The sequence below is a fragment of the Alligator mississippiensis genome, chromosome 14 (genome assembly GCF_030867095.1).
Source record: "Alligator mississippiensis isolate rAllMis1 chromosome 14, rAllMis1, whole genome shotgun sequence".
Classification (NCBI taxonomy): Eukaryota; Metazoa; Chordata; order Crocodylia; family Alligatoridae; genus Alligator; species Alligator mississippiensis.
The window spans coordinates 10,069,144-10,092,984 of NC_081837.1; the positions used below are offsets into that span (position 1 = coordinate 10,069,144).

Genomic DNA, 23,841 nt, shown 5'->3' on the forward strand with positions numbered 1-23,841 from the left:
AGTCCATCTGGATGCTTATCTTGCTGGGATCCTATGACCCGAGCTGACTTCCTGCCCTTTGGGCGGGGGGCTGGACTCGATGATCTTCTGAGGTCCCTTCCAGCCCTAATGTCTATGAAAACCCAGCTTCCTGACTGCCAGTGGCAATTTTATTGTGATTAAGCAATGTACCAGTATTACAATGCTCTGAACTGCAGAACTACAGCTAGATCGTATTAGAATATCATGGTTGCAAGAAGAGCAATGAGTGCTCTTCATTGCTCAAATGTGTTGCCTATGGAGGGAAGACAGAATAAAAGCAATATTTCACTCGACTACGGGCTCAAATCTTCATATGATGCTGTCTCAGTGAATCGGTTGGGTGGGTCTCTACAGTCTCTTATCCTACAAAGCCATCAACCAATTCCAGCATACATTGGCTCCACCTAGCGATCAAGAGGTGCAGTAACTTAAATCGGAAATGTCAGTTTTTTGTTCTCACTTAACTCTGCTGGGTCCTATACGCAGATTTAAATTGTACTAATGTTATAGGCCCTAAAATGATAAACATTTTTCCCAAAGCTTATGTAGCTTCTGAGCCAAATAAGTAGCTTTAAATTGGTCTTCTGGGTAAATCTGACAGCCACACACTCTTTAATGACTCTCCTTCTTGGGTTGGTGTCAGACTTAACTATGAAGGAAAGCACATCCTTACTAGAAAAGGAAGTGGTGCAGCTGATGGGGTATGCAGTCAGAGGTTAAGTACAAACCATCACATCTTCAGACCTTAAAGAGGAATTGCTGCTAAAGGAGCCTTAGTTGCTCACTTTATTTAAGCTAAGAAACTCTATAGTGACATGATTGGAGACCAATGCATTCCTTACAAAATGAAACAAAAAAAAAAAAGAGTAACAAATGTATTATTCTTCCTTAACTGACAGGGTTTTTCAAGTTAAGAGCCATCAAACTCAGTCCATTCTCCTGAAGGCACAGCATCAGCCCCAGTAAGAGGATATTTCAAATACTAAATGGACTCTACCTTTGAACTCAAATAAAAGGCCAATATTAATGATCTTATTTACAAAACCAACTGTCCTCTTCCAGGGTTAAATCTGAGACAGAAAACAGGTGGCTAAAGAGAGACTCTCCTTCCTCTTCTACTACTCAGTGAGGAAAGAGAAGAGAGAGTCCGGAGCTCAACCCTCCCTGCCCCTCTTCTCTCCCAGGAAGGAAAGGTCATCACAACAGGAAAATGGCACAACAGGAAAAGTCCAAGATCTTGAAAGCAAATGTTAATGCTCTTTTCCTCTTGAAAGGAAGGTCAAGTATTTGGGGCATCAGCTAGAATACGTTTCAAACATGTTTCTTTTGTAAGAACAAAAATAAAATGTAATGTAAGGTCCCCCCAAAGAAGGTGAATGATTAAAGCTGGTAGGTTTCCCATACTCTTAGCTCAAAGCAATAGCATGGAGTTGAAATTGTCTTGGCTGAGAGCCCAGAGGGTAGCTCCAGATTTCCTTGGAGGTATTAGTGTTTTAATCATTTTAACATAAAATGTATTACTTGGTAATTGCTAACGATATGCTTTCCTGGTCTTGGTGAAAAGGGAAGAAGTGGCTGCCAGATGGGCTTGGGTAAATCTGGTCTGGACTCTGGAACAGATTAGAGGAAATAAATATGCCAAGACCATTGCAAAAAAAAGTCTATTTCATATTTTGTAAATTGTATGGCAAACATCCCTCACACTGGTACAAACAGAGCCGGTCACTTTTTTACAAGGCAACAAGGATATTAACTAAGTAACTAAGGGGAAAGTTTTCAAAGACTCTTAACTGACCTCTTTGCCTAAGTCTATTTGGGTTGCAGAAGTATTTAGGCATTTCCTTCCTTCCTCACTCCCTCCCAGAGAAGTAAATGAATGGGAATATCATTCTGGTCTATCTTATGGTATCCTAGCCACAGGAAAAAGAGCAGGCATGGCATGCCAGAAGAATTTTGGAATCCCTATTAAGTGGACTCAATGAGCAGCACTTCCCTCTCCTTCTGCATAGACCTGCTGGCCCAATATGGTGTTACATGGCAGAAGCTACCCTTTGAATGAGCTGTACAGCACTGGAATTTAAGATTTAAGGTTCACAGAGCTCCCCTGACTTACAAAGCAGAAGAGAATCAGTGTTAATCCTGAAGTTTTGGTCCAGTTCCGACTCAGACAGGAACACTAGAATACACTGCGCACAAGATCAGATGACTGCTACCAGCTGGAAGTAGAGACAATGGCACTTCTCATGTGTGTCAGAGATGCAAGTTCCTTTTATGCCAGGATGCAAGAGATTCGGGTCCCAGGGGCATCGCAATGCCACACAATTCCTGCCCCAGCTTTTACTCTAGAGGTCCTCACCGCCTTTACTTGCCCATCTCTCTCTGGGCCAATTGGGACCTCCAATACTCTGCCTCAGTCCCTTCCACAACCACCAAATCATTCATCAACAGCCCACTTGGGCTATTGCTTCTGTCCCCAGGCCTATCTGTTCCAAGACCTGCTTCACCCCTCTCAGGCCCTGTTCCCTGACCTCTCGGTTCGAAGGTCTGCTTTGCTCCTTTTGGGCTCTGGTCTACTCGCTAGCTGGGCTTCAGGCATCCTGGACCTCTGCTCTCGGTCACCCTTCTCCAGGCTATGGGCTCACCCACTCCTGTTCCCAGGCCTGGTCTGTTCCTGGGCTTGGTGCTGCTTAGCCCAGCTCAGCAGTTATCAGGAGCCCTGCTGCCAGGAGCTCCTCTTTCACTGGCACTCAGGGGCAGACTCCCCAGTTGGCCCCTGCCGCACCTGCAGGCTGCTTCTCAGGCAGCCGCTCTCTCTTACACTAACACAAGCACCAAGTGCCATGTCACATGGGACCAAGTTAGGAAAAGTAAGATTTCTTTAGGGAATGCATGCATCTAAGAATTCACCCAGACTAATTTGTTTCCTTTGGAGTGAAGAGGAAGTGCTTAGAAGTAAGCAATCATTTGACAAAAGTTTCATTTGAAATAGGAAGGAAAAAAAATCAACCAAACAACAACAAAACCAAAGAAAAGCTACTGTAAACCTGGGGGTTACAGTAGATCACAAGCTGAATATGACCCAATGGTGTGCTCTTGTTGATAAAAAGACCGACAAAACAGTGGGTGCACCTATATGTGCAATTAAGGTGAAGAAATACACTCCACAGCACTTTGAGACAGAGTAAACTGCTCCTGGGCGCAGCATCCAAACGTGCACCCAGGACAGCAGCAATTTGAGTTGGGGCAGAGCATGCCTGGGCTGGCAGCAGGTACGGGGGTCATCCCCAAGCTCCAGCATTGGGCTGCAGAGGGGCTGTGGTACAGGAGACCAAGACATTTCAGGAATGGCAAATATCCATCCATACCAATATCAAACAAAAGAAACTGCCTTAAAGGTTTTGTAAGCATGAAGGAGACTGGTCACGCCTTCCACTCTGAAGTCCCTGCTGAGCTTTCCAGAATTTATAAGAGACTCAGTCTGTTCTCCAGGTGTTGACTCAATCAACTCAAAATAAAGCTCCTGAAAATCATAGAAACTGCGCATTTTATTGAACAAAGACCCCAGAGGGGAAGAATGAAAATATTATTCTACTGAATACTAAATACAAGAAATAGTTACATCCATGACTCAAAAATTCAGGCAAGAATAATCTGCTGAAGCTTATACTTTCCCAAGATCTGCTTGGGGACCTAATTTATATACAGCCTCATTATTTATGCCTATTCTCTGAAATAAAGCTATCAGTATTTTTTTTGAATAATTTATTTTTGCTGAGGACAGCATAAAAATGAGTGAGCTCATTTTGAGTGACTCAAAACGATTTTTTTTCACCTTCCTATTTATTTCATAGAAAATGCATACCACCCAGAATCAATCTGGCAGAAAACTGTAGCAAATTTAACATCCATGTGAATAAACATATATGCATGTAGGCATTCACAGAAAAGAAGGAAAAGGTGGTTAGGCAAGGATTTTAATTTTGACAGAAAATGCTTAAAAAGTGTTCAGCAAAAGCAACCAGGTTATAAATTCTAGAGGTGCACCAATATATCGGTGCCATATCAGATCGGCACTGATAAAAGGAAAATTAACATTATCATTATCGGCTTTTTTGGCTGCTGTAGCCGATAATGTTAACCAATAAATATAATATGCCTTCTGGTGGGGGCCCCCAGATGCCGCATGCATGTGTGCAGCTGCACACATGCACGTGGCCAGGAATGCAGCTAGGCAACGTGGAGAGCAGTGCCCTGCAGGAAAGCCTGTGGAGGGTGTGGCCGGGCGCAAGTGGTGCCTGCCACTTTAAGAGGAGCCAACAAGATGTGGAGCAGCCAGCAGGTGGGTTCAGGCCCAGTTAGGCAGTCACCTGATGGCTAGGAGGCCGCCTGATTGGAGGAGGGCTAGGCAGCCAGGGTATAAAACCAGACCCAGGTTGTAAGACCAGTTGCATCTGGGAGCTGAAGGATGAACATCACCTGGCCTAAGGATTGCTGCTCCTGGAACACCTGGAGGTTAGGACAGAAACTATGGGGTGAAGGAGGTTCCTTCTGATCCTGGGTAAGACCTGAACCTATACCCAGCTGGGGCTGGATGGTGTGCTGGGGCTGTCAGTGGCAGGGCAGTCTCCAGGAAATGCCACACCTGTGTCTCCCCAGTGAAAGGTGAGGATGGGGCCCTGTAAAGCCTCAGCCTCCACTGCCTTGTGGGTGCCCATGGAGGGGACAGACTAAGGGAGTGCACACACCAACAGAAAAGCCACAGGGTTGGGCGACAACACAGAGGCCAGGAGGGCCCAAGGCCCAATGCCTGAGAGAGAGAGTGGGGCTTGCGAGCAAGACCACGGGGGCCGGGAGGACCCGAGGTCCAAGGCTGGTGGGAATTCGCCTGAATAAGAATGAGGTCTGAGTGGGCCAGGGGTTGGAATCAGCCCAGTGTGGGGCGATAGGCCTGACACCCCGTCATAGAGTAGGGCCTGAATTGGGAGACCTGACAGTCTGCGACAGGTCAGGACGAAGCCGGAGAGAGAAGAAAACTGAAGGGCTGTATGGAGTAGGGCCAAAGGGAGCCTGAAGGGCCATACAGAGTAGGTCAGAGTGCACGTGGCCTGTGGTGGGGTGAGAATAAGTGTGACCCAGAGAAAAGGGCAGCATGAGTGAAACCCAGTTATGAGACATGTGTAGGAAGCCTAACATAGGGACAGAGTCCAGCTCTGGAGAGGGCTAAGTGAATGTCAGTTGTTTGGAGGACATCTGCAAGGCATGGGACACGGTATTAAAGAAGATCAAAGATGTGTAATTGGCCCAGAATACCAGGGCTGCAAATGGGAAGCCTTCTGCATTTTATATTATTTTAATTTACATCAAGGCATGGCAGGTGAGTGCAAGGCAGCCTGCACTAGACAGGCGGCAGGCTAGTGATGGACATGGCCCCAACATGGCCCCCCATCACAGAGGGGAAGGGCCATAGGGTAGGGAAGGGGAGGGGGGGGGCAGATCAGGGCCCCCACTGTGATGGAGGGAGTGGGGCAGGGGCTGGGGGCACTGCCCAGCCAGGGCAGTGAATGGGACCTGAGGCCAGAGCGGGAGTGGGACAGCTGCTATCAGCTTGTGCAGGGGGCACGGGGAAGGGAAGGGCAGCTCCCTGCCATAGCACGCACCCCTTGGGGGGACATGTGCCCACCCATATTTGTGCGCGGGGCAGATGCAGGCTGCCCACTGTGGGCTTGGGGCTCTCTGCTCTGCTGCCTTTTCCTCGGGGGCCCTGCACAGCTGCATGCCCCCTGCCCACCCAGCAGTGGAGGGAGCAAGTTGTGGCTCCCGCTGCTGGGTGGGCAGGGGATGGCTCCCGATGGAAAGGCAGCAGGGCAGAGCCCTGGGCCCACAACAAGCAGCCCACATCTGCCCTTGCCTTGCTCGGCTCCAGCTAAAAGCACCCCCACGCTTAAAAATGGTGGCAGCAGTGCCTGAACTAAAGCTTATTCACCAAGCTTTAGCTCAAGTGCCCCACCACTATTATTAAGCTTCAGGACACTGATCCCCTCTGTCCCACTCCCTGCTCTGGCCCCAGATGTCATTCACCACCCTAGCTGGGCAGCACCCCCAGCCCCTGCCCTACTCCCTCCCTCACCATGGATCTGCACCGCCGTGGCCCTTCCCTCTCTCACAACCCCCACCCCAGACTTACCTGCAGAGAGCTGCTCTCCACACTGCCAGGTTGCATTCCTGTAAATCGGTTATTGGATCAGTATCAACCGATATGCCTGCTTAATAATCAGCTATTGGTATCAGTCAAGAAAATCTTTATCAGTGCACCCCTCATAAATTCCTTTTACCAAGGGCCATTTTTGAATATTCTTGTGCACTCATCCGTATACTCAAAAGGGAATCTTTACTTACTTTGTTAGTTTATGACCTTTCATTGCTGTGAGGAAATCTCTTACAATTTCAGGACTTTGGTATCTGCATGGTGTTTTGGATATGTATTTTAATGTCTGTAGAGGGTAAGAAAAAATATGTTACCATTTGTAAAGAAAAAATAAATGTGGAGTATCAAATATCTATGCAGAGAATTATTTGCTGAAAAGCCTCTTCAAATCTACTGAAAGAAGTGTGAATAGTGACCTTGGTCATGAACGCCACAATATCTTGAGGTGTTCATGGGACATCATGCATGTTTTTTCTTGAGCTTTGTTTTACTGATAAGGCATGTGAGTGATACAGTATAACACCTATTGGTGGTATTAGGCTGCATTCAAGCATATAATCCTTATGTTTCTAGGCACTGTGGCATTTGATATAAAATGTATTTCTCGTATGCCATCACAGGGCCCGAATCACACAGTATGATAAGGGTTGCAAGGTGTCACTTGCTAAACAATGAGTTTCTTTCACACCTGGGAGGGACTCAAAGCCTAAATGGCTGAAGAAAAGTAAATTTAGAAAGTTAGCATCCAACATGGGTGTGTCAAAAAGACAGAGACGCTTGCCAATGTGGTCCAAGACACTTGACCACAGGCCCTTCCAGATAATGCCAAATTTAATTTTAAAAGGAAAGACCCTAGCTTGAATATCATCTGGGACCAGCTTATTTTAAGAAAGGACATTTCTCACAGTGGGGAAATTAAGTGAGAAATTAAATATCTTTAGGATCTGTCCAAAGATCATAACACTCCCCAGATCATAACTGCAGCAGGAAAGACTTGTAGTCTGGTAAACACACATACCCTGTGGGGAGAGGGGCACCCTGATTGAGAACCACTAGTATAGAGCATCTCAAGCCCTTGTTAAAAAAAAGGACCAGATTGCTTTCTTAAAACAGGATTGAAGAGCCTTATTCTAGTCATCCCTAAAACTGTGTTATTTTTTCCAAGATTTTCCAGAATTCAGTGCCAAGGTCATTTCCAACTCATGAATAACTAATTTAAATTCCACTGCAGTGACAAAGCCTTCCAATATAAAGAGGTTTTCATTCTTTACAGCTGGACGTGTACTTCAGTCTGCATATTTGGCACCGTTTTCTAAAACCCCAGAATCTATGCATATTACCGTTAAAAAACCTAGCAAGAATTTTGTAGTCATTATTCAGAAATGTTCACTTTCTAGTTCTGTTAGATAATTAATTTTCCTGCTGTTTGTCTTTTGCACTAACACTAATTAACCTCAACTAATCTTTGCAAAACATTTGCTTTTTTATTTAAAAAATGAGGATTCAAGAAGACAGAACACCATTTTGCAACTTCGTGTGAGCCCAGACTCCTGACTATAAGGAAAAGTTGATCAAATGGCTTTACTTTTATTTTTAAAGAAACCCAATCAGATTGTAGTTTAGTCACCCTTTTAACTTGAAAAAAACCACAAGAATCTTTCTGGATGTCGTCTGAACTAACCCCAAAATAAGGAGTAAAGAGGATCACTAAGAAATTACAGGAAATTCCTGTTTTCTCCCTGAGACTACGACTGACAGATGCTCCACGCATTAATAGGATTTCAAATATGATGAACCAGCCCACCCTGGGTGCATAGCATGTGTGCGCATCGTGCTGTACAGCAAACATGGATTTCTTCTCCTGAGGAGCCTATGCATTACTTGTGAACTGTGCCATGAGCATAACTAAATAAGTATCCTTTTATATAGGCATTTTTGTCTTAGAAATTCTTTAAAACAAAAATCTATAATAAAAAGGGCAGAAAAGAAAGAAATGAGGCACTGTTTAGCCAGCAGAATATAACTGGTAGGGAAGAAATGTTGTTTCCAAGATTCTTTAGGATATGACAAATAATACAAGTATATGACATTATAAAATAAATCTATTAAAAGCAACCTAACTAAAACTTGATTTTATCAACATAGAAAGATTTGGCCTTCTTCCTCTCTACTGAAATTATAAAATATTAATTGCTTGTGTTCCTAATGATTATCTTAGGGGGATTTGAGCAATATTTTAATGGAGTAATACACTGAGCAACTATTTTCTCAAAGTATTATGATGATTTGTTTTTACTTGTAAACCATGACTGATTGCAGTAGAGGAGAAATTTACTGATTGCCTATTAAAATACTATATTCTATAGTAGAAGCCATGGCTATTTAACTTTAGACATTTATTTTCCAAACTCAGCTATTTATGTACCATATTTCAGGGTGTACAAGTCGGGTTTTGGAGCCCAATTTTTGTGTCTTAAAAAATCAATTTTGATTTATGCACTGTAGCACGATCTCCTGTGAGCGGCGCCGGACTCAGCACTTCGCTGGCACAGCAAGGGAGCACCGCTCACAGGGGGTGAGACCATGCCAGCCAAGCACCTGGCCCTGTCTGCTGTGAGCAGCCAAGCCTGGAGCCACTCGCAGGAGTCAGGGCTGGGTTCAGTGCTCAGCAGTGCCACTCACAGGGGATAGGGCCTCACTAGTGTCACTTGCAGGGGACACGGACAGGGTTGGGCTCAGATGAGCTTGGTGCTCAGCTGGCGCGGTCCCTGGCTGCACCAGTGCCATTTGCAGGGGATGGGACTGCACCAGCCAAGCACCAAGCCCAGCGCCATGCCCATCTCTGGCTCCTGCGAGCAGTGCCAAGCTTGGCACTTGGCTGGTGACATACTGCTCGCAGGAGATGGGGACAAGGATGGAGCCAGGGCTGGGCTTGGCTGGCTCAGCCCCATCCCCTGAGATGGCTTACAGGGGATGGGGCTATGCCAGGTGAGCGCTGAGCCTGGCCCTGTTGGCTGCGAGCTGTGCTGCCAAGTGCTGGGCTCAGCACTCAGCCCCTGCTTATACGCTGTGCCTATGAAAATCCTATCTTTTTGCATCGAAAATCCAGAGTCGACCTATACACGGTGAAATATAGTAATTTTAAACCAACTAAAAGTGCCCATCATCATATTATGGTCATATCTAAATGCAGGCACCATTTAAATAAACTAGTTCCAACTACTGTAATATCGCAGGTACACCTATGTACAAGGCTTATTAATATGTATTCACAACAAACAGAAACAATCCCATTATATCAATACTGATATATGATACGGTCATACTTGCTTAATATTCATATATTTAGCAAGTACACTTAGAATTAACATTTCCCTTTTGCCTGACTCTCCTATTTACTTGAAACAACTGACAAAGAGACTACAAATCTTACTAAAGATTTGACCAGGATTTGGAAAATGTTTTACTGAAGCTGCATTTTCTAACTTTGTCTTTTCAAACAAAGACAGAACTAAAACTCAGAAAGCCAGGACCAAACCATATGTGCCTAAGTGGTTCCACTACAGTCAATGGGGACTACTCATGGAAGCAAAACAAACTAGATTTAATGCAATATTAACCATGGTCCACTAGTGGTCCAACTATGTGTCTTTTAAGTAATTGAATCATCAAGGATCCTGGTTTTCTGTTTAAAAAATCCAAAATTCTCTGATAAACTATCCAAAATTCTCTAAAAAAACCCCCAAAGTCTGCATTTTTCCACAATTAAAATGAAATACCTCCCTCTCTCTCTCTCTCTCTCTCTCTCTCTATATATATATATAGACATATAGAAAGAGAATCACACCATCAGGGCCATGCACCAAGCTTGGTGTAGGGCTGGTTTGGGCCATCAGGGGCCAAACTCTGTAGAGCCTGAACCAGCCTGCACCATTAGGGAGCAACCTCATGGCATGGGGGTAGTCTGGCACACCCACTGGTAATACATCAGGGGGAGGTGGAAGGGCACACGGCTCCCCAGATTTCTGTGGGATGCAGGGCATAGGGCTGCAGCCTGACTGAACTGGCAGCCTTGGTGCTGCTGCCATCATTGAGAACCCTGCACTGCTGCCGTTGGGAGCTGCTGTCACCACCCCGGCTGGGCAGCACCCTCAACCCTGTCCCAAGGGTACACACGCCCTCCCTCCCGCACCAAGCCACTGTCACCCCAGCTGGCCAGTACCCCCAGACCCAGCCACAGCCCAAGCCACGGCAGGATGAGGCAGCCTGCCTGCCCTGGCCCTGACCCCAGCCAATGGCGCAGGCATGGTCATGTTAAAAGCTAAAGCTACAAATTATTTGCTCTACAGCTCAGGTTTTAAATAAGCCAACTATTGTGGAAGTACAGGTTCAAAGCCAACAAAGTGTACTTTCAGCCTTAAAGAGATTGTGAAGCTTGCTGTACTAAGACCTTTTGAACAGCTCCTTACACACCAGAGCCACAGTGTTGGCTCCAAACATTAAAAATCCTGTGGAGGCATTTGGCCTAGTGTCCTTGGTCAAAATTATTTATCTCCTTTCTCATGATGAGCAGAAGTTAGCTGGCGCTTCCTAGCTCAGAGATGGCTACTTTTCAGCAATTTGAAATGTTTAGGGAAGAAAACTCGTATTATATGCAAGAAATATTTACTGAAGTTCTATTAAGCAGAGGCCAAATTCCTAGATAAACTCTGCACGTGTAAACGCCTGCCACTTTACACTGAAGTGCAAAATAACTGTGTAGCTCTACTCACTTCATACATGATAGTGTTCAGATTTTGCTGGCCAGAGCTCTGTTTGCTTTTTCCACTTTCTTTGCGTTGTTGTTTCAGATCAGTAAGCAACTGGAACACCTAAACAAAAGGCATGTTTTACTGAGTTACTCCAAAGTAGTTTTCATTATTTTCTATTTTTTTTCAAAATATTATCAGTATTTTCTACGGTAATATTATGACATTTTTCAATTACTATCAGCTAAGTAACAGAGATTATGTTACCCCTTTATTGATGGACTTGATTAAAAGGGTAATGGAAAACTTTGTCAGTGTTATTCCTTGCACATAATCATTCCAAATTCAGGTAACTAGTACTAAATGATATTGAAAAAAAGATGTAGGAATTATTGGACCACACTCTACGTATGTTTTAATGGACTATCAGCACTCGTGGAAACTGTACAATTTACTGATGATGAAAATTAAGTGATTTGTCCACGATCACAAAGGAAATCTTTCACGATAGCAGGAACCGAACCCAAGTCTCCTTACTCACGGATCATTTTTATTGCAAAATATTAGCTTGACAGTGACAGGGTAAGACACTTCCATCAACATGCAACAGGAGGGAAAGATGGAGCAAAAACTACGGAAAGGAAAATAAAATCCTAGTTTTAGAAGAGTGCGCATATGGAAGAGAGCTACAGACGTGCTCAAAATGCCTACAGCTGCAGCTATTGCTAATCCCTTCCTGTAAAGAATTAAAAAGCTGTATGGGCCGAGAGAACTATGCTGAGAAAGGGAAACGGGGAATGAGCAGTCTCATCAGTAACTCCATTTTCCACTTCTTTTCTCACTCAGCACGTGTGGGTACATTTGGAACTACGAAAAGATAACGGGGCTCGAGTGAAGACAACGAAGATGGAGGAAGAGACAAAGGGCATTTTTGCACGTCCTCTGGGGGTGGCTCTTTAGCCAAAGTAGCTCCAAGAGTCACTCTAAAGCACTGCCACGTCTCCTTGTATCAGCATCCCCGTGTTTAAAAATGGCAGCGGAGGCGCTTGAACTAAAGCTCCTCCGAAGAGCTTTAGTTCAAGCACCCCTGCTGTCATTTTTAAGCGTGGGGACGCTGATACATGAGATACAGGAGGCAGCTGGAGCACAGCAATTGCCACACTCCAGCAGACTTCATTAATCGAGTCTACTCTGACGCGGTGGCGTTTCAATGCGTCCGAGCAGCCTCCGCGCTCATGTACAGGTGCCCAATGAATCTTTAAGGTATACAAATGATCTCTAATGTATAGAATCACAAGCCCAATTCTGCAAAGTGGACCAGGCTCTTACTTTGGGGTGGCTAAATCTTTAACAAAGACCTCAAGAAGGTCTCAATACAACAAATACGTCCCATACCCTATTTTCTCCTCAATATTCCTGCATGTTGAAAAGGAACACAAAGTAGTAGTGGAAAGATTGGATTTTTCAAGATACCATTACTTCACTAGCTGCTACTTTCTGTACTGAAATAGTAGATTTAAAGAAAAGATGTCAGCCCTAAGAAAAACATATAGCTCTGATTAAATAAGGTTAGTCTGTTTCTTGAACAAAACTGTTCCTACTAGGTATCTCATTAAGTTCTTCTAAAGTCTGCCATATGGTGTACTTTGCTCTATTCAAACATACGTGGCTCAGAGGACATCAAAACTTAGTTTGGAACCAGGGTAGAAAGGCTGTATAAGTCTGGAACTTCAGCAAGGAAATAATCTTGAAGAAATATTTATGGTTTGTAAAGGCATTAAATTCAGTTAAATTCCTAACTAAAGAATCAAGTCCTCACATAACCTCATATAACCTGGGGCACCTAAGAAAATGGCATGCTCTTCTCCTCTCATTTCCAAAAAGGCATCTTCTCTTAGAAGGCTGAAAAGGTGGCTCAGTATGGCTTTGTCTTCACAAGCTGTTTTCTAACCACATTAGCAGTCACAGTCCCTGCATTAGCAGACAGGAACTTGTTGCTCTCTCGAAGGACTTACTATGACTTGCCATCACATTTCAGAACTACACGCTGCCTTGCCTTCATCATAAATTTACTGTATGCTGAGAAAATACATTTTTCCTTAGTGTGAAAAAAGAGACACCAAAGGCTGTTAAAAACACTGCAGAGACTTAAAGGACTTAGAAGCTTATTTATTTTTAGTAGCAGTCTTCAATTTATTTAAGCATTTCAGCAAGTCCTGGGCTCCAGGCTGATACTGTATTCGTGTACATAAAATTACATATGAAGTAACAGCACTGCTGTCAGCAGCCATTTGAGAAAACACCTGGAATCGTTTGCAAAGTACTCCTACTGTTTCAATTCATATCTCTCTGGAACATTAAAGAGGATCCAGCATATGCTGTCTAATGTTTTTGGCCAGGTATACCCCATGAAGCCAGATCATCTAGCCTGCGGGACTCACCAGGGGTCTAAAAATCTGGTGACAGGGTGGCAAGTAAAGCCCCTTCCTTGCTGCCAAATTTCTGGACTGGGGGGCAGCCCCTTGAGCCAAACAACATGGCCCTGCACACTACACTGGGCATGCAGGGTGGCACGAGGCTGATCCAGGCAGCACGTAGCACAGGGCCACTCAGGGCAGCACGGAGCCTGATCCCAACACACAGGGCTAGGCAGAGGCAGCATGAGGCTCCATCTGGCCCATACCACTCGTCTAGCTCACAGGGTCAAACAAAAGGTTGAGCACCAGTGCTGTTGGCTATCTATTAGTTTCCATCTTACATGTGATTTAAAAATGCATTAATTTGATTCTACTTTTCACTGCAACAAAACTGGCAAACTGAAGGATATGGAGTCTGATGTATGAACAGTGCGATTGCTAACAAACAAGGGCACTAGCCCAGGCTTAAAGCTGGCATAAAAGAGCGTGAAATGAGGCCCCTCATTAACACTACACTTAAAGACAGAATCTGGCAAATCAGTTTAAAAAGTGACAGAGAGAAAGCAGAGAAGAGCAGCTTTAAAATGGCTGATGGTCTGGATGCTGGCTCTCTTACATTTAGATGTGCATGTGCATGCACGCACACACACACACTATCATTTGATTTTGTGTGTCTGGGATTGAATCCTGTTCATCTTTACCACGAAAGCAGTACTAAAAGAATTTTATAAACGTTTAAAGGAACAAAAGTAGCAGTACAACAAAGGACAGCCCACACAGGGGCCCAGGTACAACAGAAAGAGCCTGGGGCTATGGCCCGCAAGGCCTGCCCTCACAGTCTACAAACAAAAACACCCGGTACAACATCAACCTACTAAGACCCCTTCCAGTACCCTGGGAAGGGGCAAGCAGTATCACAGAACAAGGACCAAACAGCCACCCTCAACGCTGCAGAGCATCTCCTGAATGCCCCAGTGGTGCCTGGAAGGCTGGTACTGTCTGCTGGAGGACCGCATGCTCGAATTGCAGTGACAAGCATGCATGGACCATGAACCGAAAGAGCCATAAGGCATCATCAGAATTGGTCCCAGCAAGCCAGTTCCTGCAGCTCTTGAGGATGGCCATCTTGGCCTGGCCAAGCAGAAAGTTAGTCAGGCAGATGACATCCCCCTCCCCCCTGCCAGGTATGAAAGGGAAAACAAAAAAGTAGCCTCTGAGCGGTCCAAGTCCAGCACCTCGAACAAAGTGCCAAAGGTAGCAAAGAGCAACAGCAGTCAGGGGCACCCAAGGAAGGCGTGGAACAGATCTGCCTCTACCTCCCCCCGGACACAAGGGGCAGGTCTCTGACACACTCGGATCCACGTGGCAGATGAGCGTGCCGGTGGCCAGCATCCCATGCAGCAACCGCCACTGGAGGTCACCGGTCCTTTTGGCAAAGGGCAGCATATAAAATGTGCGCTATGTGGGGCGGGCTGGCGTGAGTGCCGGTGCCACTAGCCACCACCATGTAGCGTCAAGACAACTGGCAAGGACGTGGGAGTAGCAGACACAAATCAACCAAGTGTACAGGGCTTTTTGATGAAGCGTGTTAAAGCGAACCCCAGCATCGCCATCAGAGGCATGGGAGGAGCCAGTAAAATGCCAGGCCTACCACCCCGGTCACTATCCATGGCTGGGACAACAGGCAGCAGTGGAAAGGGTTCACCTGGGACATCCCCGGCAGGGATTACCCACTATATTGAGAGGTGGTTTTGGCACCCGCTGCCTCTGCTGCGAGGGTGGCCCGCATGTCCCCCAGGAGGCAGGTGGCACAGCAAACCGAGCACATGCCCGAGCAGGCAGCCAGAGCCTCAGCCTACAGCCAATCTGACCAGGTCACGTCAAAAAGGTGGCCCAGCTGGAGAGTATGCAATCAGATGCGAGTCAGCAAGGCTATCAGAGCCAAGACTCAGCAGCCTGTGCCGCAGGGCCGGGTTGTAGACAAGGAGCTCCTGCAGCAACTCTGGAAGCCACAGGTGCCTAGCTCAGGGCTGGAGGCAGAAGGTGGCCTGCCAGGCCTGCGCCAGGCTGCAGTAGGGCTGGAGGATACCCCAGTCCAAGAGGGCAGGATCCAAGAGAAAGAGCTCTCGGTCGAACCCGAGGTCCCCCACCCATCACAGAAACACATAGGCCAGCTGTTGCCAGGGGGAAGAGGTGCAGGGGACTCCTCACAGTAGTCTCTGGAGGGCCTGCAGGAGGAAAGCAGCTATCCTGCCTGCCAAGTCAACCAAGCCCTGGCCTCCCTTGGCCATCAGCAGCTAGAGAACAGCTCAGAGGAGCCAATGGCATCCATCCCAGAAAAAATCCACAAACAGTCTCTGCAGCATGTCAAGTCAGTCTGGCGGCGGGGGTCCAACACGGCACATCAGTGCCATAATGTTGTGGCTGCTAAGTCGTTCACAATGAGGACCCGTCGGTGGTAGAAGAGGCCAGGCAGACACCAGTGCCATTGCCGCAGACATGCCTCCACCTCATTGCTGAGGCCCTCCCAATTCTAGTGAGGGAAGACAGATGGTCGGAGGAACGCCCCTAGGGCCTTAAGGCCCTTGAGACGCCAGGAGAGACCTCTGGGCAGGTCCAGGGTGAAAGAGGTCGGCCCAAGCACCGAGAAGTAGGGTTTCACTGTTGATGCAGTCGATGCAAGCTGAAGAAGCGCAGTCATAAGCACGCTGACAGTCAACCAATGACCGGACATCACCCTGGGTACCGAGGAGGACGGCCACATTGTGGGTGCGTAGAAGAGGAGACGACGTTGTGCCAAAGAGAGGCAAACAGTTAGCAGGCAGCCAGGGATGACCTCTTGGACTACCGCAATGTCAGGCATCAGCTGCAGCAAGAAGACGACTGCAATCTCTGCGCTGAGGGAGGTGCCAGGACTCAGGAACATGTGGCCTCTCCAGGCAACATGCCAGTCAGCCTGATTGGCAGCATCAGTATGGGTTTCCTGCAGGAAAGCTACATCCAGACGTTTCTGATGCAGGAAATCAAAGAGCCGTCTGCTTCCCAGGATCTCTGCAGCTGCTGACACTGAGACAACTAAAAGCCGTAGCAGCCATGCATAAAGGGTGTAGAAAGGAGGACAGGCAAAGCCAAAAGAGCAGACAGAAGTACCAGAGAGGAGGAAGCACGCAGGACAAGAAAAAAAATGGGCCTACAGATTGCTAGCCAAAGCTTCCTGCAACAGGCACCCAACATCGTCCGCGAGCTTGCTTAGGTGAAAGCTATAATGCTGCATCCCCAGGGTGGAGTGCAGCATCGCTACTGCGGCCTTAGCAGAAAGCACAAATGTCTCAGGTTCCGGGAACCATTTACGAATACACTGGGCAACTTTCCAGTGATGCTTGGTCTGGTTAAGAGACTCAATGAGGCGCTCAACGGGGTAACCAACAGGGAGGTTCCTCAGAGGCAGGAGCAGGCTCCGCCACCGGGATGTAGATTATGTGGGGGGGACTTTAGCTGAGTCGGGGACGCCACTCCTTGAGGCAGGACTTCCCTCAACTTGAATCAAAATCTGACCTCAAGGAGGAAGAGAGGCACACGTTATGCACAGAGAGTTGCCGAGGCCTGGGGGGGGGTATGTGTCCCCTCACCAGGACTCCCAGCATCAGGCCCTATGGTGGTGGCATCCTCTAAAGGGCTCTGAGGGTGCATTAGTCCCTGAACAATTAGGGGGGCACTCTCCTGGGCTGGAATCTCTCTCTTGGTAACACCGGTGGCTCCCAGAGGGCCCATTTTGACATAATCAGGCTCAGGGAGCTGAGAAGCGAGGGGAGGGCCATTGGACCCCACCTCGCTCCCAGGCCTAGGGGGGTGCCGAGGAGGCAGGCAGATAGGGTGAATCCTGCTCGCTAACCCCAGCTCCCCCTGAAGTGGTGGGGAGGTCTTAAGGGGTTGACAAGGCCTTCTTGTAAGACTCCTTCTGTTGCTGGGAGGTCTGCTCCTCAGCAGAAGGAACCAAAGCCTCTCCTGGGGGGGAAGCAAGGAGGAGCCCCAAATCCACCCTCGCGGAGCCACCTGTCTCTGACGAACTGGGGAGCGGCTGGAAGGTAGGCACATCCCCACCACCCAACGAGGCATCCGCACCAGAGGCGGACGAACCGTCGGGCGCAGCCACAGGTGGCTCCGCTGCAACCGGCTTCTTCCTTGGGCACTGGGCAGCCACAGCAAAAGCACGAGATGTCCCCAACAGTAAGGTAAGCCTCCTAACACTGCCCGTCAATCGTGAAAGACAGGGAGTGGGGTAAACCCCAAGCCTCCCGGACAAGAAGCATGAACATCTGCCTTTTAAAGGACAGGACATGCTGGAGCACAGGACCGCCGCTGCCAAGTGACAGTCTACAGACAGGCCCTGTGACCATGCCATAGGGGCGCAGGCGGTTGGTGAGCTCATCGTCCGAGAGAAATGGAGGAGAGGAACATTAGAGGCTACCACCTGAATGGCTCTGCGTCTAAGGGTGTTGCGACACAAAACACACCCCTGACAGTCACACCTGTTAACACAACTTCACGCGCCAAAGCAGGCGAGCTGAGGAAAATGACAGGGTCCGAACTCACTCGGTCAGCATAAAGGACGTTTCTGAAGCCTACTAGTGCACCCACAGCAGAGGCGCACTCCTCCACCCCGATGAAGGAAGGGGCATGAAGCCGGACTCCAAAACTCAAGTCCAAAGGGGCAGAAGCCTCAGCAACAGACGACTGGGAGCTGCCTTCAGCCATTCCAGCAAGAAAAGGGTTAACTATGCAAGGAACCAGAGGGGTCAGGGATGGGTGGTCATATAACCAACAAGGAACAAAGAAACTGGAAAAAAACAAAGAAACAAGAGAGGAGAGGAGAAAGGTACGGGATATATCAGGAGGGGAAACGGAAAAGAAGAAAGCAACAGAGCAGCCACAGCAAGAGGAGAGGAGAAACAAAATGAAAGGGGGGGTTATGGCAAGAGAAAGGGCTGAAAACGATGAAAAAAGGCAAGAAAAAGTAAATAAAGGCACAGGACTATGGTGAGGAAGGGATCAGACTGTCACAGAATAGGCACAAGCTCCCAGAGGACAGAGGGAACATAGCTGTCGGCGGCCATTTAGAAAGAGACAAAAAAAAAAAAAAAAAAAAGAGAAAGAAAAGAACGAACATGAATAGGTCTGCGATTCTCAGGAGAGTCATGAACTGAGTTTGAGCCAAACCATCTCACTGCCTTCAAGACCAGATCACCAGGACTTGCTGTAAGATGAAACTAGGGGTTGGCAACCTGCAGCCAGATCCAGCCTGAGAAGCCTTTTGATCTGGCCCACGGACATAGGGCTTTGGTGCTGTTCCATGGCAGGGGACTTTGGTAGCAGTTAGGGGTGCACCAATAGAAAATTTTGGGGCTGATGGCTGATTTTTAATGGGCCATATCAGCCGATACTGATCCGATTCTGATATGCAGCCAGGCACAATGGAAAGGGGCGACTGGCTGGTAAGTCTGTTGCGGGGGAAGGGGATTGAGGCCCCTGCTATAAAGGAGAGAGTGGGGATGGGGCAGGGGTAGGGGCAGGCACTGCACGGCCAGGGCGGAGTGAGGGACAGAGCCACTAGTGGCTTGTCCAGGTGGCATGGGGAGGGGGTGGTAGCTCCCAGAGGGCATGGGGGGGCGTGTGCCCCAGATCTGCACACAAGGCGAGGGTGGGCACCAGGCTCTTCCCAGCAGGAGGCTGGGTAGAGCTACACTCGGGACAGGCAGTGGTAGCACTGAGAGGGGTATATGGGGAGGCTACAGCCACCCCAAAATTCACTGTAGCCCCCACAACCTCTCTCCCAGAACCGCTGCCTGTCCCGAGCGCAGCCCCAGCCCAAGCCCCCCCACCAGGAAGAGCTCCGCGCAGCCCCGGCCCCAGCCCACAGCAACAGCCTGTCCTCGCCCTGTGCGCAGATCCAGGGGCACACACCTGCCATGCCCCCCTGGGGTGCATGCAGCAGTGAGAGCTGCCACCCTCTCCCCGCACCCTCCGGACAAGTCGCTTGTGGCTCTGTCCCCCGCTCCACGCCAGCTGTGCAGCACCTGCCCCAACCCCTGCCTAGCCCCACTTCCTCCCTCACCACAGGGGTCTCGATCTGCGTCCCCATGCCCGTTTCCTCACAACAGACTTACCAGCCAGACCCAGCTGCTTTCCATGCTGCTGGGCTGAGCTCCTGCCGCCTGTGTGCTGCACTGCGGCTGGGCGGATGCATGGGGAATTACTGGCCACATCAGCCAAAAAAAGCCAATATCTGATAGTCAGTTTTCCTTATATCGGTGCCAATCTGATATGGGACCCATGTATTGGTGCACCTCTAGTAGCAATCACTTTTCCTGTGCCAGCATAGGAAAAAGCAGCAGTAGTGGGCACTTTCCCTAAGCCAGTGGCGGGCACTTTTCTGGTGCTGGCATAGGAAGCAGCAGCAGCAGATGCATTCCCTGTGCCAGCAGCAGGCACTTTTCCTGTGTCAATGCGGGGAGAAAAGGCTGTGGCAAGTGCTTTGCCCACACCAGAGGTGAATGCTTTCCTTGTGCCCATGCAAGGAAAAAAGCAGTGGGACCAAGTACAGGGAAAAGTGGCCGTGGCAGGCACTCTTCCCACGCCAGCACGAGGGGAAGCAGCAGTGGTGTGTGTTTTTCCTGTGCCTGCCATGGGACCTCCCTTTGTCCATCTGCCTCTGACTTGAACTGTGTCAATATGACCTGCAGTCTTAAAAAGCTGCTGATCACGGCATTAAACTCTACTGAAAATTAGGGTACGAGTAAACTTACCTCAAAGTTACTCAGCAATGCAGCATTGGCATCTTTTCTAGAAAAAGGAATAAAACATGTTTCAGAATATTTTGTATAAAAAAAATTTAAAAATCACCATCTTCCTCTCTACTAACACTAAAAAGTAGAAATCGTTAAATTCAGGAATTCTTTCCAATAAAATTCTCAGGATCACAATTTTGTTAATTCCTCCACTGTTCCTGGCTGTTGCTACCTATGGCAGTCACGAATATTTTACACAACCTAATTATGCTTATTACTATTAGACAAGAATATTTGGCTCAATTGATCCACAAAGTAGTGTTTAACTTGCTCAGCAAAATCCTCTGAATTGGGACAGCCTACTACCATTTCAATTAACAGCCCATTCAGTTATTCCTTGCTCCTTAAAGTTTTGTCTGGATAAAGTGACGCACAAAACAATAACAGAAATCTACCGAGTGGGTAGATACAGATATTGAGATGTAACAGGGGGCTTCCTCAGGGCCGATCTCCATGGCCTGCCCACCTGTCCTTGGGCCAACCGCCCGCTATCTCACCTGCCACGCCTTGGCGTTAATTGATTCATTAATAGATGTCACATAAGCGGGAAGCTACCCATTTTAGTGCCCCAATGCCAGGGGGTGCTCTCTGTGGCTCCTATCCTCCCCAATACCGCAGCCCAAGCCTCGCAGATGGCATCTAGGTGTTCATCTCCTCACCGGCCCCCACGCTGGGCCCCTGAATCTTCCAAACAGGACCCCTCCCCGATCCCTCTGATCAGGCGGCCTCTCCGCCTTCATCTGGGCTACCTAGCCCCCCACAAAGCCATTTTCCCCTCTCGGGTGTGGTCCCCCCGGGACCTTCGGCCACTAGCCCTGGCCCACCTCCAGGCCAGTCGGGACCCCAGGCCCCTGGCTCTTGGGCATCCCTCGCCCTTTAGACCCTCCTGGTCCTGGCCCCAGCATGGGCCAGTCGAGGGGACTCCCTCGTCCGGGTCGGGTCTCAAGCCCCTCACTTTCTCCCAGGGTCCGCCCTCTAGGCCCTTTACAAACACTGGGGTTACCCCCCCGCTGGTGGGGGCAAGGGGTTAAGGCGCCCCGACCTGCCTTTCACCGGGGTGGTAACCGGCCTGGCATTTCCTGGGGGCTCCCGCGCCACTGAGAGCCCCACCAGGCCACCCACTCCCGGCAGGGGGCAGTTTGAGGTCATGCCCAGGACCAGGAGCCTCCTTACCATCCCCTTCAGCTCCTCCCTTACCTCCAGGTTGTTTTCGGCAGCTCTCCAGCCAGGCGATGTTGCTGCCTGGCCTCCAGCAGCCAAACTGCCCTGTTTATATAGGCAGCCCTTGCCTCTAAAATGGCTGCCCTCGTCAGGCACCTGGTGGCTGCCAGCTCCAGGCCCTTAAAGTGGCAGGCGCACACAGTGCCCTGCCACAATAGATAATGTATACAAACACACATACAGGTAAGTGAGGTCTATATATGTATCTGTAACTATGCACACACACATACTCTATAGCATGGGTGGGCATTATTTGGGCTGGAGGGCCGCTTACAGAGTTTTGGTGAGCTGTTGTGGGCCAGGTCAGCAATCACCCCCACCATCAACAGCTCACCAAAGCTCCCTAAGTGACTCCATGATGAGCCAGCAGCTGAGATAGAGCTGCGGGGCAGGCAGAAAGCGGCATCCATGAGCAGGACAGGTGGGCAGGTCCAGGGCTGGAACCGGGGGGGATGTGACAATATGGACAGAGCAATGATCTGCTCCCCACACACCCCTGCAATGGGTGCTGGTTCTGCGGGCAGGGGCCTGGGGGGAGCAGATCGCAGCTCTGCCCTGGGCCCCAGCCCTGCACTGCCACTGCCCCACAATCCTGGGCAGGTAGTGTGGCCAGGTGGATGGGATGGGGCCGCAGGTGGGTGGGGAGCAGCATCCAGGAGCTGGACATGCAAGAGGAGCCGGATCCAGGATCTTGGGGCAGTGATAGTGTGAGGCCAGGAACTGATGCAGAACTGCAATCTGCTCCCCACACACCTCTGCCTGCGGAAACAGTGCCCACTGCAGGGATGCGTGGGCAGCGGATCAAGGCTCTGCCCCAGGCCCTTTTACTGCCCTGTGATCCTGGCTCCAGCCTGGCCCTGGCCTTCCCCACCCGCGCTGCTCCTGGACACCGCTCCCCAGCCCCATCCCCTCCACCTGGCCGCCCACCCTGCCCACATGGGTGGGACTCCTGGCAGTGAGGCTGGGTCCAGTGGCAGTGGCAGTCAGAAGGAGCTGCCCCTAGCCTGCTTTGCACCCTGGGGGCAGCAGGACCAGCCGCACATGCCACAGCCTGGGCTGCTCCCCACAGTCCCGGGGCTGATCCAATTATGCAAGAATCGCTCTTACATATTATTGCTGGATCGAACAATCTGAGTAAAGTGTATTTCTGAATTGAGCATGCTCCCATTAATTAGACTAGAAAATATTGTAATTTCATATTTTCAAGTAAATACAACTTCTGTAGGACAAGCAGCGAGGAGCTAGCCATATATCCTGAGAACAATGCATTCTGCTGAGTCACCAGACAGTTACCATACAAAGGGGAAAAAAAAGGGCTTTTCTCAGGTCTGCGACAGCACATAAAAAAAAGCAAAATGCATTGTCAAGCACCATCAACTCTCTGAATAGCACTGTCACATTCATCACAGTCAAACATGTGAATGCCTTCCAAACGTCCACAGGTTCTATCATTGTTTTTAAATGAAAGGGACCTTGTAAAATACGCTGAGATGAACTTAAAATTCCAATTAGCTGATTCTAGTGAAACTTCAGCAAGTGAGCTCACACACGCATCAGTTTCCATTCATGTTTTACAAGCCATATAGCTTTTGTAGTTTTGTTCTTAGGTAAACACAATTCTTTGAAATCTGCATTCAGCCTATCTCCGCAGAAATCCCTATGCACGGAGGATGTTCTTTGTTTCTGGAAATAATAGCGCCATGGAAGAATTACATACAGATTCTTTCCATTAAAAAAACTGAGAAGATCCTGGACTGTATATTCAACAGGCAAGCACAGAATGAATCAGCAGTTCGTTTAACTGCGATTTTATACTGTTTAAATCAAGCGTGGGTTTGTTTTTAAAATGGTAAACCTTTTGGGACCACAAGCACTTAAACTTCTTTTGTACCAATTAACAGCAAACAGAAACCCATCCAGTTGTCAAGCTGTTACTTAAAAAATTAAGTTTTTACTAGCGGGATTGATTATTGCTAAGGGTATGGGGAGATACAAATTTATTATAGCTACAAAGTCCTCTTGCTGTTCAGTACTTTGTCAAGCTACGAGGATTTTAAATGAAATAATATAGCAAACATTATGGCCAGCGTGCTTATTCAGGTTGATTTGTATCATTACAAAAAAAATTGGCAAAGCAGAAACAGACTTCAGTTTTTATGTCAGTCTGCACCGTCGTATGAACGTCTGAACAACCAAAAAGTATGCATGCAATATATCAGCATGCAGTTTATTTTTATAGCAATTCTAATTTGGGGATTTTACATCAGTTATCTACATAGCGCACTTAGGAGTAACCTGTACATGGAAAAGGAAAAAAAAAAATGACTTAATTTGAAACCTCTTCCGTAAATATATTTTAGATTCCTTTGGGAAAAAAAAGTATT

The 23,841-nt window shown here is 48.2% G+C and overlaps 1 protein-coding gene across 7 annotated transcripts in view; it reads right to left on the reverse strand.

Moving 5' to 3' along the window:
• Positions 1-23,841, reverse strand: part of CRCP (CGRP receptor component) — a 45,269-nt gene that overhangs the window by 20,763 nt on the left and 665 nt on the right. For 2 of the 7 annotated variants that reach the window (XR_002092093.2, XR_002092092.2), the window contains 2 exons: positions 20,195-20,231; positions 13,129-18,491 (listed from right to left, as the gene is read on the reverse strand). Coding sequence is in view for 4 of the 7 variants with exons in the window: in XM_059717391.1 (XP_059573374.1) it covers positions 6,418-6,512; positions 10,999-11,097; positions 20,195-20,231; positions 21,434-21,636 (434 nt within the window). In the remaining 3 variants the exon portion in view is untranslated. Of the gene's footprint in view, positions 1-6,417; positions 6,513-10,998; positions 11,098-13,128; positions 18,492-20,194; positions 20,232-21,433; positions 23,817-23,841 lie in introns of those variants that run through there. The other 5 variants (XM_059717393.1, XM_059717391.1, XM_059717392.1 and 2 more) reach the window with 5 other exon arrangements.